Source organism: Arachis ipaensis, chromosome B4, assembly GCF_059453495.1.
Source record: "Arachis ipaensis isolate K30076 ecotype BB chromosome B4, ASM5945349v1, whole genome shotgun sequence".
Lineage (NCBI taxonomy): Eukaryota > Viridiplantae > Streptophyta > Magnoliopsida > Fabales > Fabaceae > Arachis > Arachis ipaensis.
Window position 1 is genome coordinate 138,369,587 of NC_142439.1, and position 19,635 is coordinate 138,389,221.

General features: G+C 34.6%; 2 protein-coding genes and 1 long non-coding RNA gene across 4 annotated transcripts; 2 read left to right on the top strand and 1 right to left on the bottom strand.

Moving 5' to 3' along the window:
* The first annotated feature begins 2,356 nt into the window (after positions 1 to 2,356).
* On the top strand, positions 2,357 to 3,158 carry TIC20-II (chloroplast import component Tic20-II). Its single transcript, XM_016341270.3, has one exon. It carries the CDS (start codon positions 2,452 to 2,454, stop codon positions 3,079 to 3,081), a length of 630 nt encoding a protein of 209 aa, XP_016196756.1. The 5' UTR covers positions 2,357 to 2,451; the 3' UTR covers positions 3,082 to 3,158.
* A 490-nt stretch (positions 3,159 to 3,648) lies between these two features.
* Positions 3,649 to 8,151, bottom strand: LOC107635167 (U1 snRNP-associated protein usp106). The gene is made up of 13 exons (XM_016338551.3): positions 7,675 to 8,151; positions 7,501 to 7,553; positions 6,773 to 6,941; positions 6,626 to 6,689; positions 5,955 to 6,034; positions 5,607 to 5,760; positions 5,428 to 5,489; positions 5,203 to 5,274; positions 4,899 to 4,957; positions 4,495 to 4,576; positions 4,326 to 4,366; positions 4,026 to 4,247; positions 3,649 to 3,953 (listed from the first exon to the last, which is right to left on the bottom strand). Exons 1-13 carry the CDS (start codon positions 7,819 to 7,821, stop codon positions 3,935 to 3,937), a joined length of 1,224 nt encoding a protein of 407 aa, XP_016194037.2. The 5' UTR covers positions 7,822 to 8,151; the 3' UTR covers positions 3,649 to 3,934.
* A 3,190-nt stretch (positions 8,152 to 11,341) lies between these two features.
* LOC107635168 (uncharacterized) lies at positions 11,342 to 19,490 on the top strand. Of its 2 annotated transcripts, none has more exons than XR_015880615.1 (4): positions 11,342 to 11,617; positions 11,903 to 11,998; positions 12,080 to 15,641; positions 16,003 to 19,490. It is a non-coding gene; the product is annotated as an uncharacterized LOC107635168 (long non-coding RNA). The 2 variants fall into 2 exon arrangements; XR_001619177.3 differs by having other exon boundaries at positions 12,080 to 15,234; positions 15,328 to 19,490.
* Positions 19,491 to 19,635: the final 145 nt, after the last annotated feature.

Here is a 19,635-nt window from a genome sequence, read left to right on the forward strand (position 1 = left end):
TCTTGCTTTGATTTTATGTGATCTTATATTAAGAATTGTGTTGTTATGCTTACTGTGAATAATTGTGCTTTCATTGGATTTTGATGGTTAGTTTTTAGGGTAAGACCTTTGATGTTATGCTTGTCTGAATTAATTGTGAGATCATTGGATTTTCATGGTTAGTTATTAGGGAAAGAATTCTGCTGTTATGCTTACTTGAAGAATTGTGCTTTCATTATGCTTGTAGTGTATTTTATGGAGAACTTGTAATTACTGATTTTCTCATTAATCTGGCTGTCTTATTAAACGTTAGGGACTATTATGGGTCACGACCTTCAATTGTAGGAACTATTATGTGTTACGATTATAATGTCAGGGACGATTATGTGTGTAACATTTACTGAATCTGGCAGGGACTGATATCAGCAGTGAAAGCGGTGATGCTTGATGTGCATCACCGTTTCTGCGTTTTGCTTCTGAGCAAGAGGATTCTGAAAAGGTAACTAAAATTTTACATTTGAGTATGTTGTTATTTCCATGCATAAATAATACTTAATGCCACTTATTTCTCCTATAGGATCCTGCACCGAAAAGACCTTCGAAACTGTCACCACGAAGACGATCCTCTAATCAGCCAACCACACCAACAGTGAATTCCTTGCAGGGTGCATCTTCAGCAACTTCTTCAAAGTTTGCCAACTTGATGCAGTTCATCCCAACGCCAGGATTTAGGCCCCCAAGAAAGAAAAATTGAATACTTTAGATATATGTACTTAGGAGTTTCTGTTTTGTGTTTTGTAATTAGTCTTTTCCATCGTATAATGACTAGATGGTGAACTGTGATGCAAAGGCCTCTTTGGTATGCCTTGGCCTTGCTTTTGATGAAACTATAGATAGCAGCAACATGGTTTCTAGGCTGCCTTTTACAGTCAACTTTTGTTGTTTCTTGATAAACAATGGAATTTATGTTAATATACTATGCTATGTGGTTTACCATTCAAGAAGCAGTTTCTTTATTTTTTTTCATATACAATGGAATTTAAATTAACAACAATTTCATAGTTAATAGCACTTTTCATTCCATCAAGAAGTAGATTTTTACAAATGTTGATAACAACGAACCCAAAACCACCAATTCATTCATCATTTACAATACAGGATCACCAACAACACTGTCAATACACACAGAGCTAACACTAACAACTGGGTCATCACTTTTTGCATCTGGACATCCTCCTCCAACCTTCGAAGCCTCCAATCAACGTTGATCTTCACTTCATCACCACACGATTCTGACTTTTCAACCTGTTCCTCATTCACAGAATCTGCCCACACAAAAAGCCCGCACCATCTCTTCCCACTTGTCTGCAACCAATAAAGGATCAAAGTTTAGAGAGGAACAACTCAAGAACAGTCAGGGGAGGCATAACAACACAAGAACAGTCAGGGGAGGAGAATAACAGCAACACAAGTGATTATTCTAACCTACATTATAATTGGGGCAGCCATAGAACGGTTTATTCGGATTTGAATCTGTGCCAGACCATCTGAGAACTGGCCTACAGCCACAGCCGCACCATTCTGGCAGGGCCGATCTTCTGCTCTTCATTTGCGTTCTACTCCGGTTCCAGCTAGATGGGGAACGAACAGAGCTTCCACCTGCAGTGCTACCTCCACCCATTATCGACATGAGTAGCAGCCCCGGATGAGAGTGCATGAACAGGAACAAGTGTATAAAAGAAGAAGAAGAAGAGGTGAACAAGACGAAGAGGGGATGTGTATGAGAATTTGGGGATTTAGGGTTAATTATACTAGGAGGGACCAATCTGGGTAAAAATTGGAACTTAGCCAGCTCAGCTAGCCGTTGGCAGCACTCCAGCGTGGCAATCCTAGGCCACGTCAGCGCTCCGGTGATGAGTCATCACCTGAAATATGGCCAGGGACTAGTTTGAGTACTCGGAGCTCTATCTGGAGGACTACAATAGGAAAATTGGGATCTTAAGGATTACTATGAGTAATTGCGTGAATCTCAGAAACTACTATGAATATTTACTCTAATTTGACAGAAGATGATTCTATTTGTTCAATAGAAAGCGTGTCATTTTTTTTTTGTTAGTTGCATTAAAAAACTTTCAAATATTAATTTGACGGTATAATTTAGGAGGATGATAATGTTAATCCAAAATTACTGATACAGTGATATCATTCTCAAATGCACCTTTTTTTTTAATAAAAAAAAAAGTTTCCCTAAAATATCATATAGGATGCAGTATAAAGAAAACTAGAGAAATTTAAGGATAATAAAAAATATTTTAATAAATTTAATGAAAATATAGTAGACTGAGAGTGGTATTATTAAAGTGTATTTGTACCTTATAGTGGCAACTGATTGAATTGTTAGAGCCAGTAACGGTGTAAAACAAAACCAAAGTAAAGCCCTAAACTCAAAATTCAGCAACTTACCTTGGAAACATGGCTTCCATCCCTCTCCTCCTCCGCTCCACCTTCCTCAAACCCCAACCCCAAACCCTAACCCAAACTCACCAGCGACAATTCTCCCCTCTCCCAATCCTCAAAACGAAAAGAATCCCCCAAAACGGCACCGTATCGACCCGAACAACAACGTGCTCATACACATCACCGCCACCAACAGAACGGTTAATCTCAATCGCCGCATACACGCTCCCATTCTTCAACTCACTCCAGTACGGACGGTTCATCCTTTCCGCAAACCCCAACCTCGCCGTGCTCTTCGACCCACTCTTCCCTCTTTACTCGCTCTACCGCTCTCTCCCATACGCCTCCTTCATCGCCTTCTTCGCTCTCTACCTCGGAATCGTGAGGAACACCTCCCTCTCCCGCTATGTGAGGTTCAACGCAATGCAGGCCGTGACGCTCGACGTTCTCCTCGTGGTGCCGCTTCTCATTCAGCGCATCCTCGCTCCCGGTCGAACCGGGTTAGGGTTCCAGGTCATGGTGTGGTCCCACAACGCTCTCTTCGTTTTTAGTGTTGTGTGTTTTGTTTACAGTGTGGTTACTTGTGTTGTGGGACGAACTCCCACCTTGCCTTTCGTTGCTGATGCTGCTTCACGGCAAATCTGAGCCGTTGCTTTTGTTTCTTTCTTTGTTAACTTTGACTTTAATGCCAGTGCAATCAAATGAATCATCTTCGAAGACCATTTCCATTGTTACTTTATTTGTCCATTATTCTGCAATGTTAGTTAGAAGTAGAATCCTCTACAATGTCAATGTTAGAAGTAAAATCCATATGCAATTAATCAAATATCTATTTAATTGCTTCTTGGTCCCAACTAACGCAGATTCACATTCGAATAATACAGATGATTAAAAATAGGGAGCACATATCCAAATATGTCTTTCTTTTCCATATAAAAGAATTTAATTTCGTACACAATGTGAAAGAATTTTATATAGATAACCAATACTAACTAAAAAATCGCATAAATCTTATTGAATAATCATGTAAGAGTATTAAAATTAAATTTACATAAATGTCTTAATAAGAATGTCATTATCAAGGAATAATATTATCCACATTAAAATGGATGACTAGTTTGATTTCAATTAATCAACTCGCAGTAAGTCTATATTTTAAGTGTGGGCAATCTTATAGATATATTTGTACTAAACTAAAATTTTCACAATTCATAACGACAAAATGATCGTATTTCGGATGGATAACAAATGTTAAGACAATAAACCAACTATTTTAAAAAGTGCAAATGTCGATGAAGTGATCCAAGTAGGCAAATTACAAGGTGGACTCAATAGCTCTGAACCAACATCAATCCATCAAAACCATAAAGCTACACCTAAAGCTCAAGTTACATCCATCATTGGAGAATCCTCTCAACACAGAAATTGCAAAATTATTTTGTCCGACACCAGGCTACTAAAATATTATATCATAATCCAAATGATCCACATCAAATACCTAGTACCGATCATAGCGCCTGCCAAAGAAACAAAAGAGTTAGGCACCACAAATACATTTCATAGTTGCCCAAAATTAGTGACAACTTTACCTGTGGCGATCATAGTCCCTGGATCTCTCTCGTGATCTTGAGCGGGACCTCCGACGTCTTGATCGATCATAGTCTCTGTCACGTTCTCTATCATATCCACGATCTCTGTCGTGATGCCTATCGCGGTCTCTGCTCCTACGATCATAGTCTCGCCCTCGTTCACGACTGTCACCTCGATCACGGTCCCTACTTGGCTCACGATCCCTACTCCTTTCTTTTGATCTAGTGCCAAATAAATGCACAAAACACAATTAACTAATCATTAAATCATACTTACAAGCTTGTAGTAAAGAAATTCACCTCCTGTCATCAAGTGACTTCCGGCTCTTGGTCCTCTCCTCCTGAAGAAGAAAATAACATAATACCATATTGTGAGATAAATTCTCTCCCCAATAAACTATTCATGTATTATTAGATAAACAATTATCCAAAATAATTAATGATAATAATTGCATATAAGATGTTTTACCTGGAGTTCTGCTAACTTCTCTCGAATCTGCATATACCCTAAATGGAGTTTCCCTCCAAAATGATCAGCTAAGCGGCGATCACTGAAAATAGTAACAAAAAGTAAAATGGTACAGTGAAACGTACAAAAAAAAAATTAATATATTGCAACTGATGTATCACATGATTTCCCCAAAAATTTTCTAGCTAAGAATAGCATTATCGACAAGCAAAAACAGAAAAGACGCACATTCTTTAGCTGCAAAAGTTATCCTCGTAAAACTGGCACAAGAGCCTGCTGGTGACAAGAGGTATTACTAACGGGTCAAAAGCTGAAGCACTTGAAACCCCAAATTCTAACTCCATAAATTCCTATCAAAACTTAAAGATAGGTAAAAAGATGTATTGCACAGGATCAGTTGTTACCTGTCATAAACACTCAAAAATGCTCCACATATGTCACACACGCGTAGCTTCTGATCAGTCTGAGTAGTTATATATGAATAAGAAAACATAAGAATCAATTGATATAATATATAATATATGCTGATACATGTGTATTTTGCTCTCAAAAAGGTACAAGTTGCAGTGAAATGCTTGGATGCAAGAATATGGAAAACGACTTGACATTACACATTTCATTTATTTTGATGCATCATTTGAAATGTAATCGAAATACGAGTGCAGATTTAATCTCATTGAAGTTATAGAACACAGGAAATCTACTCACAATCCGCACATCAGCAGCTGTATATTTTGAAGAATTTGAATTATCCACTACAGGCTCCTGCCTTGCCGGAAGCTGACACAAAAATCAGATTGTTAACACAGATCAAAATTAACAAGAAAAAATCACTGCAGGTATATATGAACTCTTCGATTTAAATAAGCAAACAGTACCCAAAATGATTTCAATAGCAAGACAAACAAAACCATATTATAAAAAGTGAAGGACCTTCTTAAGTGCTTCGGCTTCTTCCAATGCTTTTTGCGCCTCATCAACCTTTCCTTGCTCGCCTGTTCATTAATCCAAACTTATATATTGTTAAATATAAATTAAAGGGCTTTTTCCTTAAAGAAGGCATCTCTCCTCAGTCTTCCAATAAGCTAAAGAATATCAGATCAGTGGCTTACCAAGGTCCTCGGCTTTCTTCAACTTCTCATTTATCATCTCTTGAGTTCGAGGATCAGGAGCAGCAACAGGAATGGGAGCCAAAGGAGGTGGATTTGGCAGAGGTTGAGGTAAAGATGCCCTGTCTTTGTTAAAGGCATCTAACAGGAGCATGGACTGTTTGGAAATTGTTAGAAAGTCAAAAGAATTGTTAGTATGCTCCTCTAAAATAGTGATCAGACAACTATCTTAATAGTCTAATGACAAAGGATAAACAACGAAAGGAAAAAGGTCAAACAATGATCCAGAGTTTACAACACTGACAACGACACATGGATCTTAGCATTCAAGGGTGATAACGGATAACTGACCTGCTTGTCTGCTCTTTTAGTTCTAAGTTCTTCCACAACCTCTAAAGCACGAATCTTGAGATCTGTCTTGCCTTCAAGATCTGCATCCAAAATATTTTACACGGTGGAAAGATAAATAAAGACTTAAGTTTTCATCATGGAATACACACATGAAAATATAACATCTTATATAACTCCACGCTCATCAAAAGGGGGGAATATTAAAATATCAAGCGTACACAAATGTTCAAATCCTAAACACCACAAATGTTTTTAAAGTCTCATAATCAGCTTTGGTGAAAGGAATAAACCCTTTCAACTGATGTGGTTTTACATGTAATTAAACTTGAAAATATATGTTATGAATAGATGTAGGCTGCATAGCCACCATGCAATTCTACAACATACCAGAACCATCAACAAATGTAGATACATTATCATTTTTCAAGCAAAGAACCATTAGAAAGAACCAAAAAAATAAACATTAATATAATACTTAGGCAATATATACATTCAACTTATCAGCAAAAGCTACAACTTAAGACCCAAAAAAAGGGGTTATAATGGCATAAGCAGAAGTAATTCATGCATTATACCCCGTGGAATTGCATGATTTCATACAATTAACGGAAAAGAGATGCAGGATCATCTACATGCTAACAAGTCTATGGAGTATGGACTAATAATTATACCATATTGATCAGCTTCTTTTAACTTCTCCTTGATTTCTTTTGACAACTCAAGCACCTCAGGAGTCTGCACATTCAACAGAACAATCATTAGAATTTATAGACCATCACAATCACTGAGAAAATCCCAACCATGCCTCATAGCGTCACCTGAGTAACTTCAGAAACTGAAATTGCAATTGCCGCTTTTGCATCTTCATCCTCAAGACGCTTCAGAGCTCTACCAATCTTCCTATCGCATTCACCAATGAGCTTGTCTATAACATCCTCCAACTCCCTGTCATAATTATCTGTCCCTTTCGCTTTTGCTTCCTCATATCTAGAAATGGTAAAGCAATACAACGTGAACACCGACTAAGCCATTTTGACGACAATATTATGCCCTAACACAAAACCATGTCTACTAAAAGGATCATTAGTCTAAATCCCTTCTAATAGTTTTGTTTTCAGTTTCTTATGTGTCTACCTCTACCTAACCTGCTAAGCTTCCCCTTCATCTGAACTACTACTATAACAAATGTTCCTACCGATTTTGTCATCACATGACAAAACCCCAAAAGGTTCCAGCTTAGGTCCTTCCCACCATAGGTAAAATCCATAATTCCTCACTAATATACTCATTGTGAAGAATCAAACCTATATCAATAATTGGAGGGGCTCTTTTTTCCAGTGAAGAATCAGTATTATGACAAATCATTGGAGCACTCGTGCAGCAGGTGTAGATCATTAAAAATCAAACTAAACCATTTTACAGCTAAAATCTTCAATTCAGGTAACATAAGAAAGAAAGAAAGAAAGAAAGAAAGAAAGAAGGGGAAAAAGATTATAGAATAAGGTTAAAATGAGTAAAGTAAATAGAGATCGAGAAGGTAGTATACTCTTTCCGAAGCTGCAAGGAGTGAACCTTGGGGCATGGACCCATATCCATTTTCTGAAAGAGAAACAAAAATAACAAAACTAAAATTAAGCCCTAACCCTAATCATAAGGAACAAAAGAGAGAGAGAGAGAGAGAGAGAGAGAGAGAGAGAGAGATGGTTCGTTAGGTAGTTACGGTGAGCTGGAAGAGTTCATGTGGGCAGAGACCGACAAGGTAGAGGCGGCAGACGTCTCGATCGTAGTACTTGCGGTTGACCTCTCTGACGTCACCGTTCCGATTTGCTCCCATTAACACGTCCAGCTGCTTCCTTATGGCATCCATGGTGGTGGTGGGAGGAGGAGGAGGAGAAGGAGCAGGAGAAACACCTACCCAATGGTTAGGGTTTCTATTGATGCAGATTGGGAGGATTTCGACGACGGGATTTATTTTGCTTCTTACTACCTTTTTCTGTTTTTTACACACACACTCACTCTTTTTCTTTTCTTCTCCGGTTTCCTAATTTTTACTATTGTTTGTTCATTTTGGTGAATTTTATTTTTTGCTGGGTGCCCCTGAGATCTCTAGTATTTACCCGCAAAACCTTGGTTACGGACCTAGGCTTGAGATCAGGATTATGGAGCAGCTCCAACTTCAAGTGGCCAAGTGGGATCCATGAATCCATCCCTCTTTCTTTTTTTTTTAAAAGACAAATTTTATTGGTATAATAAAATAAAAGACCTATTTTGGCCTTAGAGCAACAGAGAAATGGAAATTCTTTAACTAAATAAAAGTATTAGATGTTATCTCCTCATTAAGACATAGAACGTGAAAAAGGGTAAAGTGAAAAAGGAAGAGTTTTTGGAGAAGGAGTGTCGTTCTTGGAGTTTCATCAATGGAGGTGAGTCACTGCTTCCAAAGTTCTGGATCTTGCAATAGCTACTACTTCTTGAAGAGAAATGACTTTGACTTCAAAAATTATCAAGTTCCTCATCTTCCAAATCTGCCAGGTTAGTATTGCTGCCAAATGAGTTTCTTTTTGCATCTGCCCTACGCTCTGGGTGAGACAGTGGAGAATTGATTCTACTGTAGCATCACAACGATTACAAATTGGGTTCACCATTTGGATTCTAGAGTGCAATCTTTCTTTAACTGGTAAGCCTTCATGCATTACTTTTCATAGAAAAATTTTAATTTTGGGCTGGCATTTTAACTTCCAAATTGAACTCCAGATAATCTATCCCTCTTTCCGGGTTAAAAGAATGAAAAAGTGATATTGTGGTTAAGGAGTTCGTGGATCGAATTCAAACCGTATATAAAAGGTATTTATCTGAATTTAATTCGAAAATTACAGATATTGATTCAATTATATATTAATAGAATTAAATATTAGATTTTAAGTAAGTATTTATATATTTATAAATTTGTAAAAAATAAATAAATATTTTTTTATATTTTATTTTAACTAATAATTATCATATATATTGTATTATTTAAAATAAATATATTTAATAATATTTTAAAAATAAACATATTTAAAAAAATAGAAAAAATTATTGATCTTTAAAAAAATTAAATTTTTAAAATATTTTTATATTTTGCAAATAATTTGATATCCAATGTCTAAAAAATTAACTAGTGATATAGCCAACTAGAACTACAAATAAAACGTTAAGTATCTCGTAATTATCGTCGAAAATTCAAGGATAAAATGCAATGTTCTAAAAATTGGTTTGAACTGATCGGTCGAATCGATTAAATCATGAATCATAAAAAATTAAACCGATAAATCGGTTGGTCGAATCAAACCATAATCCGACCGGTTTTTTAAATGAACAGCCAAACGTTGCCGTTTCATTCCACTTGCCCAGATCCAGCTTCCAGAAGTCAGAACGCCTCTCTCACGCAACAGGGCTCCTCCCAATCTCCTCGAGCTCGTCGTCCCTCACCTCCGTCCAGCCACCTCCTCGTGCCGCCGCCGTCGTCCCTCAGCTCGCTCCCTTCCCCTCCATCGCAACCTTCCTTCCCTTCCATTAAGCAGCCACCGTGGGAACGTCAAAGCCTCCGTCGCGCACCCACGCCGCCGCTAGCTCTGTTGGTCACTCGGTTCGAAGGTGCTCCACCACTGCTCCTTGCCTTGGTCACTCGGTGTCTCTGTCTCCCCTCCATCTCTGTTGAAGGCATCTTCGAGCTTCCAGGTAATTTTCTTTTAGATATGATTGTTTGATTAATTGATTGAATAACCGTTGCAGTGTTGCATGTCTCTGTCTCCCTAATGAGTATGATTGAATAATTTTTTGATTCTGTGAAGCTCTATGAACTGAAGTTACTGAAGCTCTGTTGCATGTCTCTGATATACTGATATTTTATTTTTCTTTGAGCTGTGGAGTGTGAACTGATTGAACTGAAGTTACTGAACTGAACTGTGAAGTTTGTTTAACAATGGTTGTTTACTGAGCTGATTTTTCTTTGTTTACTGAACTGAATTTTGTTGTTTGTTGAATAATTGTGAATAATTTTGGATGGTGTTTGTTGTGAACTTGAGATTATTGTGAATAATTGATTGAATAATTGTTTGCCTGTTTCAACTGAATAATTGAAATCGAAATTGAAATTCTGCAACTAATTGATAGGTAGGTTTTGTTTGTTTATTTCTCTTGAATTCGAATTGAAATTCTGCACCTAATTTTCTGGTTTGAGTGAGTAAGAGTCAGCTTTTCTGCTGTTTAACTTCATGTTGTTTTATGGGAGTACAGCTTGATGGAGCTGTTAAGGAAGCTTTTGATGTGGCCTACAACAATATATATGCATTCCATGCTGCTCAGAAGACACCTGAGAGAATTGTTGAGAACATGAAAGTATGTATGCCATTCCAATTCTTATACTTACTTTGGATGATCCATGTTTTATTAAGTCAATTTTTTTAAATAGTTGAAAATAAATTATTTAAAGATATGTTAAGTGGTGTCCTTTTATGACAATTGTTGCTTGCAACTTTATTTAGAAAAGGCTAGATATTCCTAAAAAGATTATATACAAAATACAAAATACGTGGAAGATTTATTTTGGTTCTAGTCAGATGTGCATTACTGCCCCTGATTTGTGGATTTTCACCATTATGTTTGTGCCAAGTCCTTTGATTTTGTAATTATGCTTACGTGTTTGTTCATTCTTGGGGTGTTACACCAATATTTTTGTTTTGAGTCTTCTGAAAGTACCAAGGAGTTCAATGCAAGCGAGTTGCAAGAAGTATTAATTTTGTGGGCCTTTATGTTCCAGGAGGAACTGCTGTATTACCATCAACAGCTTTGATGCTTTCTGTTGTAAGTAAAAATTTTTATCATGGCATCTTATGTTTATGTTGATTGGTTGTTTTTGTTATTTGCCTTTTGAGTTTGTATTTGAATGAGATTATAACATTTTGGTTTATGTAGTACTTTTAATTTGGATGATATTTTAAGATTTATATTAGACTATAATTATGTTTTAATGTGTTTATTTATATTTTATTATAAAACGATTTTTTCGGTTCAACCACAGTCGAACCGGTTGAACCTATGAACCAATGAACCAGTAGTTAGAGCGGTTCAATGACCGGTTCAATTTTCAGAACCTTGGTAAAATGTTTCCTGTCGAATTTTGGATCGGTATTTATCTGACGGAATAAACCTCGTCAGTAATATGTTACTGGCGGTGTTTGACATTTAACATATTAAATTTGAGGAGTATAAAAATTAATTTAAAAATCATATTTTTTTAGTATGATTTATAAATAAGGAAAAAATTAAAATTAAATTTCTCAGATATTCTAATAATCATTTTTAATTATTTTAAAACAAGAGAAAAATAAAATATAATTCCGAGCCTTTCAATCTCAAATACAAAACTGTAGTATGGGTGTTGCTGGTGGCATCTGTTGGGTGATAGGTGATTGTGACTCTCTACCATCTTCGACTCTGCCAATGGTTTCAACCGTCTTCACCTCCCCTTCACGCTCTTCTCTGTTCCCGTCGAATTTTCCCTAAACCCCCAAACTAACATCTCTCTCCCGTTCACTAAAATCAAAAGCCCTCTTTCAACTCTTTTTCCCCCACATAGAAGACGCTTCAATGTCACTTCCATGGCTTCCCCAAGCCCGGTGGTAAAGCCAAGAAAGCTAACATACTATCTTCAATTTCATTTCCACTAAGGGGATTCACTCATTACATACATATAAAATGGTTTGGGTGTTGTGTTATGTTGTGCTTGCAGTTGCGTGAATATTTTATTTTGTCTATTTGATGTGAATCTTTAGTGTTTTTTCGATCTGTTTTTGTTTCCTTGGTTGAAATGCGATAAATTGTGTCTTGATTTGCGCCTGGATTGTTGCAAGTGGCTGTGATATTCCTTCCCTTTTTTTATTGGTTTTCTTTATTTTGTGTTTCAGAGAGATCCAAAATCCTGTGAGTCACGCACTCTATAATCCTCGACTCATCTGCTGCCTCCTGCTACCGTCAATCCAATGTGCTCGAATAGTCACGAAGTAACCCTTCCTTACCTATTTCCTTCATTTCTTTATTCAAATTTTTATCTCATTGAATTAATTTATTGATATGTGTTTCAGTGTGTTGATATAGGAGTTTTGAAATTGGGAATCTGCCTGGGCTACGGATGCTTTGTATGCCATTGTTTCTGATATTAGGCTTCTTGCTGAGACGGTATCGATTCCCATTTCATTCTTTTTCTTCTGGAAGTTTATTGTGAGGTTTTATGCCATGGTAATCTGATAGAGTTTAGCTTCAAATGGGAAATTCCCGGAGCTAGTTCGTTTCTTATAAAACTATTTGGTGTTCTTGCGGTATGTATTCTTCTATATAATGGTTACTGTTTCTACTTTTGGTTCTTGATTTAAAAAAAATAACAAGAAGATGATGAATATTTTGGAATTCAAAACTTAGTTCATGAAAGTGAGGTTTTTTGAAAGGAAAATTTAGCTACTTTCTTTATAGTAATAGCATTTTGTGTAAGGAAATTGGAAATAACTACGCATTGAATTTCAATTCTAACTGAGGCTATAATGTCATAGGAGCCTTTTATATTTATAAATTATAATCATAATCACAAGTAGGATTATCTATTGTAAGACCTTGGTAAATGTTTATTGTGGATGAGAGCACTGTGAATTTAGGTTTGTTGGACATTGCTGGTGAGTTAGTTCACTATTTATCAAGTTTTGTTTTAGGAGGTCTTGGTTTTTCTCGTTTTTTGAAATAGGCCAATAAGATTATAATAGATTAAATGTGATTATTATGCTGAAATTATGCCTTTTAAATATTTTCTTTGGTTTAGAAAAATGTATCCATTTATTTTAAATTTGGATGATTGAAGAAAACAATAAAAGTGACTTTGTAAATTTAGGGTTTAGGGTTTTTCCCGGTAGAGTTTCAATTTTTATTGTGTTATGAATTCTCTTAATTGGTTGTCTTTGCCGTGGGCAAGTGTTCTTTTACTTGATAATTGATGAGGATAACATTTGATTTAATCAATAACATTTGATTTAATCAATAACAATTGATTAAAATTGCATCTTAGGTTCTGCCAGAGGTGTTAACTAAAATCTAAACCCTAAAAGCTATGAAGTACAATTTCACAAAGTAGTTTAGTTATAAATAATCTTAATTAGTTTATTGTTTGCTCCTGTTAGTTGTCTATCACTATGTTATTGTGCTATAACTTTATTGCAATTTACTTGATTTAGATCTTTTTCCCCTTCACAAAATTGAGAAATTATAAATAAGCTTTAGGCAAAGTGAGTAGGTGAGTTAAGGAGAGTAGGCGAGTCTATGGGAGTGGCTGATATCATTTCTAAAATAATCATATCTCTTGACTATATTGTTGAATCCTAATATTCAAGCAAATAACTACTCTATTGTATACCAAAAATAGTCATCGATAGTTACTAGGTTATAGCCAACGTTATAAACTTAGTTTCTTTGTTTTTCAATTCATTGTGCTACTTTCTCTTCTTTTTGTTCTCTTTCTGTTTCTCTTTTTGGTTGAATTCTTCATTCATGGTATGATCTATAGTTAAATTATATTTAAATATAGAAATACATCTGTTTTTTTTCAATTAGTTTTATTAACTAGCATTGCTTTGGTTCTTCGCTGATCTATACAAATTAATTTGCTTCTATTAATTGTCAACATCATCACGTTGTGTGCAAAAGAAACAGGTTCAATGAAGTTTAAATTTGTGCCATGTAAATTATATTGTATTGAATTTAAACACTTATATGCTTATAATCCTTAATCACTGCATCTATCTTAATTTTTATTTACTAAGCAAATTTAGCAACATATCAGATTCAAATTTAAAATTAAATCTAAATGCTCTATATATTACTTTAGTATTTAGGTATTTAAGATTTAGGTTTTAGAGTTTAGGGGTTGGGTTTATGGTTTTATAGTTTTGAGTTTCATGGTTTAGAATTCAGAGTTTTAGATTGTACGATTTAGTGTTTTTGGGTTTTAGTCATGTGATTTTTTATTTAGGTGTATGTTTTATGGTTTATTATTTATGAGTTTATGGTTTTTGGTTTGAGGTTTTTATATTTAGGGTTTAGGATTTTATGGTTTAAGATTGTGGTTTTTGTGTTTTCGGGCTTAGGGTTTATGTTTAGGATTTAGGGGTTAGAATTTAGGGTTTAGTGTCTAGGTATTTTTGTTTAGGTTTTAGGAGCTACGGATTAGGGTTTATGTTTAATGTTTAGGGCTTAGTGTTTAGATTTTACTGTTTAGGTTTTAGAGTTTTGGAATTAGAATTAGCTTGTATTGGTGAGGATTTGGAGTTTTGTTTTTCCCGAATTAGGGCTTAGGGCTTAGTGTTTATAGTTTAGGGTTTACAGTCTAGAGTTTATATATTAAAATATATAATTATCTTTCAATAATTTTCTAAGCAAATTAGTTTAAATTAAACATTGATAATATAAAGTTTTTTGTTATTATTATTATATCATATTGGATAGTTATTTTTAAATTCTTCATCTTTATTTAAATTTAAATTATATTCTATATATGTTTTAATATCAGTGTTCATAAAAATGTTTTTGTTATCCATATAAATCAATTTTACATTACGTTAATTGCTTAATTATCATGATTTTTTATGTTAATCGATTTTAAATTTTTATGTCATCTATATTCAAAGACAATAAAAATCTAAACCATATATCAATCTTTGAATATTAATCAAATAAAATTCAATGGCTTAAATTTAAATAAATTATAATAGTTAGAATGTTTTTTATGTTGATTCATCTAATAAATATGGCAAGTTAAATATATGTAACTTATAAATGGTGAATTATTACATTATAATTTTCTTTTAGTTTTTTTTCCTTTTAATTATATAATTAGGATTAAAGTTTGTCTTTTTTAAATTGTATAAACTTATTACTTTAGTATTTAGGTATTTAAGATTTAGGGTTTATGTGTATGGTTTAGGTTTTACAGGTCTGGATTTATGGTTTTATAGTTTTGGGTTTTATGGTTTAGTGTTTTAGGAATTTGGTCATATGGTTTTTGATTTAGGGGTTTTGGATTTTTGTTTTATAGTTTATTATTTATGGGTTTGTGGTTTTCGCCCGGCACACAATGCCAAGATGCTTGCAGTTGCAAGAGCAGTCATAATCGCCTGACGGCGCCGGTAGCGCTGTCGGAGACTTTTTGCTTCTGTATAAATTCTGGGTGCACTTACATCTAAAGGGATAGCTTGTTGCAGTAAGTAAACTCTTTCTTTGCCAATATATAGTTCATAACATCAAACGAATTCGGTGCCTTCATTTTCTTTTGACTAGTTTTCTGCGAAAAAAGGTATGCTGGCCAAGTAGAATTAGATCTTTTCCCTCTTGGAGGCCAAAGAAGAGGCCAAGGAGGAGACCAACCATTTTGTCTCGTGGAAGATCTGCTCGTGCAAATATGCCGGCACAATGTCAAGATGCTTGCAGGTGCGAGAGGAGTGATTGTTAGAATCGCTCGAAGGTGCCTCTGGCCTAGACTTTTATAAATTCTGAGTGCACCGACACCGGTAGCCGGCATTGTCTGCACACCATCTTGCATTTGTGATGACGACACTTGTGCTAATGACGGTGCCTTTAATCTCTTACCAAAATGAGATTCTTGAGACGGTATAATTTTACTGTTTACTATTTTATCTTTAAAAGTAAATACCAAATTGGATTTTAAGATATATGCTTAAATGTATCAAAATTTTTATAGAAAAAGTTTTTGATAATGTTATTGAAAAAATTAAATAAAAAATTAATAATTATTTGTTTAATTAATATATCTAAGTAAAAAGAATGAATAATTATTTTTTGCTAAAAATTTCACCTCCTACTAACCCTATTCGATCGCCATAAACCTTAGTGGTGTGGTAAGAAATATAATCAAAATTGTAATATTATTGATATTTGTTTATAGGTTAAGTAATTTGTTAAACTAAAACTTCCTGTTAATTTATTTGTATGTTTTAATATTGATATTTAGGTGAATGACTCAACCCTCCGAAAAAACCGCCGTGTCATTTGCTGAATTGTTGGAAAGTTTGTTTCAAGAATGCAGGATTAAGCTATAGTTATGGTAGGAAGGATTAGGATTGATTTTAAAGTTATGTTTGGGAAGAAGCTTCTTTGATCCTGAAAAATGGTCCACTGTTAGCATTGTTATTATAAGTTTATTATATTTCTCAAAGTTATTTAAGGGTGTTATAATCATGTGGAAAAAAACTTACATAAGTAATTTAGTAATTTAACAATCCATCCATCTACAAAAGTTACTATAAATGACTTATTAATGATTAAAATATATATATAGAGTTAATTTTAAATCATATCAATAATTAAATAATAAATAGCCTAAAGAATATTATATGATTTAAAATTGACTATATGTTTTTTTTTATTATTAATAAGTTATCTATAGCAACTTTTATAAATGGATGGATGGTTGAGTTACTAAATTATTTATGTAAATTTTTCTCTAAATGATTATAACATCCTTAAATAATTTTGAGAAACACAGTAACCTTATAATAACAATGCTAACAGTAGACCATTTTTCAGAATCAAAGAAGCTCTTTTCCAAACATAACTTTAAAACCAATCCTAATCCTTCCTTTACTAACATAAGTACATAACTATAACTTAATTATGCATTCTTGAAACAAACTTCCGAACACGGTAGTCATTTCTGGAGGGTTGAGTCATCCACCTAGATATCAACACTAAAACATACAAATAAATTAACAGGAAATTTTAGTTTAACAAATTACTTAACCTATAAACAAATAAATAATATTACAGTTTTAATTATATCTCTTACCACACCACTAAGATTTATGGCAGTCGAATGATGTTAGTAAGACTAAAATTTTTTCTGTTGTTAAAAATAATTATTCATTCTTTTATTTTATGTATTGAGTATTAAACTTGATATATTAATTAAACAAATAATTATTTATTCTTTTATTTTATTTGTTCAATAATATTGTCAAAAAATTTTACTATTAAAAATTTAGATACATTTAAGTATATATATTAAAATCAAATTTGGCATTCACTTCTAAAGATAATATAGTAAACAGTAAAATTATACCGTCTCAAGAATCTCATTTTGGTAAGAGATCAAAGGCACAGTTGTTAGTGCAAATATAGTTATCACAAGTACAAGAGAGTGTGCAAACAATATTGGCAACGACAAACTGTGTCAGCGCACTCAGAATTTATACCGAAGCAAAAAAGTCTTCGGCATGCAGGCGGCGCATTCTGACTTCTCTTGCACCTGCAAGCATCCTGGCATTGTGCCAGCATATTTGCACGAGCAGGTCTTGTGCCTTACCCCCAGAAAAGATCTAATTCTACTTGTGCAGTAAACATTTTTTTTAAGAAAACTAGTCAGAAGAAAATGAGGATACTGAATTCGTTTGATGTTGTGAACTATATATTGGCACTGTTTCAGTACGGAATGGAAAACCCGACTCAGGATTCGGTGGTCCCAAAATCTTTGGACCACTTAATGGTCCCATTAGAAAACATGTTTTTATAGTTTTTTTAACAATTGCTACATAGTCATTGAACTAATTTTATTTACAAATTAACCCCATATATTTTATTTAATTATAGAAACTGTTTTTTATTTTATAAATTATTATTTTATCAATTATCTATTATATTTATTAACAATCAAATACAAAAACAACAACCAATTATATCCTCCATTGATCCTAATAAAGCTTTTGGCCATTCCAATCGATTAAAATATTAAATTTGATCTCGTGACGTTCGTCCATGGCTTCCAAATCGTGTTTCCTTGAAATTCAATCGATTGGTTTATCAAAACAATCGATTGAATGATAACTCAATCGATTGGATTACAGTGTATCACAAAACAATCGATTGAAAGTTGTAAGGTAGAATGGTTTTCGCTTAAACCAATCGATTGTTTATATTTTCCAATCGAATGAATGCCTCAAAACAATCGATTGTTTTTGTTACTCAATCGATTGAATTCACGAAAACAACATGGATTTGCCAAATACAATCGATTGGAAAGTGATGACATTGAAGTTTTAGCCAAATTCAATCGATTGGTAATGTAATCCAATCGATTGGAAGGTGATGAAGTTGAATTTTTTGCCAACTTCAATCGAATGGTAATGCTACCCAATCGATTGAAAAGTGATGACTTTGAACTTTTTGCCAAATTCAATCGATTGGTAATGTAATCCAATCGATTCACACCCACTCTCTCCCCCTTTTAAACGTTCGAACGCCATTTCTGCACCTCTCTCTTCTCTCTAAACTCCAGAAAGCTTCTGTCTTCTTCTTCTCCATTCTCACCCACATCCACTCCAAACTACATACATAATTCCAACCCTCATCAAAATCCCTACAAAACCCACAAAACTAGTATCCCATAATGGCCAGAACTAAGAACGCCAAAAGAGCCAGGGTTGAGGGAGAAAGCTCTGCCCCCGCCAGACTAATTGCTTCATTCCATTACATGGCAAGGTGGCTGCCGTCTCGCAGGGCATTGAACAACTATGTGGAGAAGTTCGAGTTTAGGGCAATTTCATTCGGGATAGACATTATAATTTGGTGAGGAATGCATTGCAAACACAGCACTTAATTGATTTTGTACAAACTAGGGATGATTATTACCCACACTTGATTAGGGATGTTTATAGTACTTTAAATTATGTTGTTCCTGAACCTGATGAAAAGCGTGAGGAGGTAATGCCGCTGATTGAGTTTGATTTAGGGAAACAGCATTATAGAGTTACTTTGCAAGAACTAGCTGAACAATGGAGTCTAGTTTATCATGGGACAAAATTTACTGGAGGTATTGCGGCAGATGAGGAATGGGGTGAATACAACAGATTAGTTGGTTTGCAGAGTTTACAATATGAGAATCCACACATGGATGCTAGAAGTAATATAAGTTGCAGTGGGTTGGGCAATGAGCAGTGTATATCGATGTATTTGTTTTCATACATGTTGATTCCAAGAAAATATAATCATGGAATCTTGTTTAATGAAGATATTCTAGTGCTTTGGGCTATGGTGACTGGAAAGGAGATAAACTGGCCTTATTTTATGGTTCATCATATGCTTGAAATGAAGAAAGGAAAATCAAGTGTTGGTTTAGGATATGCTTGCCATTGGACCAAGATTTTCAAATGGCTTGGAATTGACTTGACTGAAGAGAAAAATGTCGTCTTGACTAATGTAGCCAAGATTGATGACAGCACTCTAAGACAGATGGGAAGAGATCCGGATGCCCAAGAACCTCAGGCCTAAGGACAACCACAAGACCAGGTGCAAGCACAACCACAGACACCCCCACCACCACCACCTCCTTCGCCAACAATGCAAGATTTGATGGATGAATTGCGAAGCATGAGAGTATATATGGAGGAGCAATTTGCTGATATGAGGCAGCGTCAAGACAGGCAAACAGAAGCTATCAATCGTCAAGGAGAAGCAATTGATATTCTATACACTAATCTGGGCATCACAAACCCAAGGGGCATCATACCAAGGCCTGGACCATGAAGAAATTGTTATCTAGAACTCCACATCATCCTATGATCTCCATTGATGCTTGGATGGGAGTTAATAT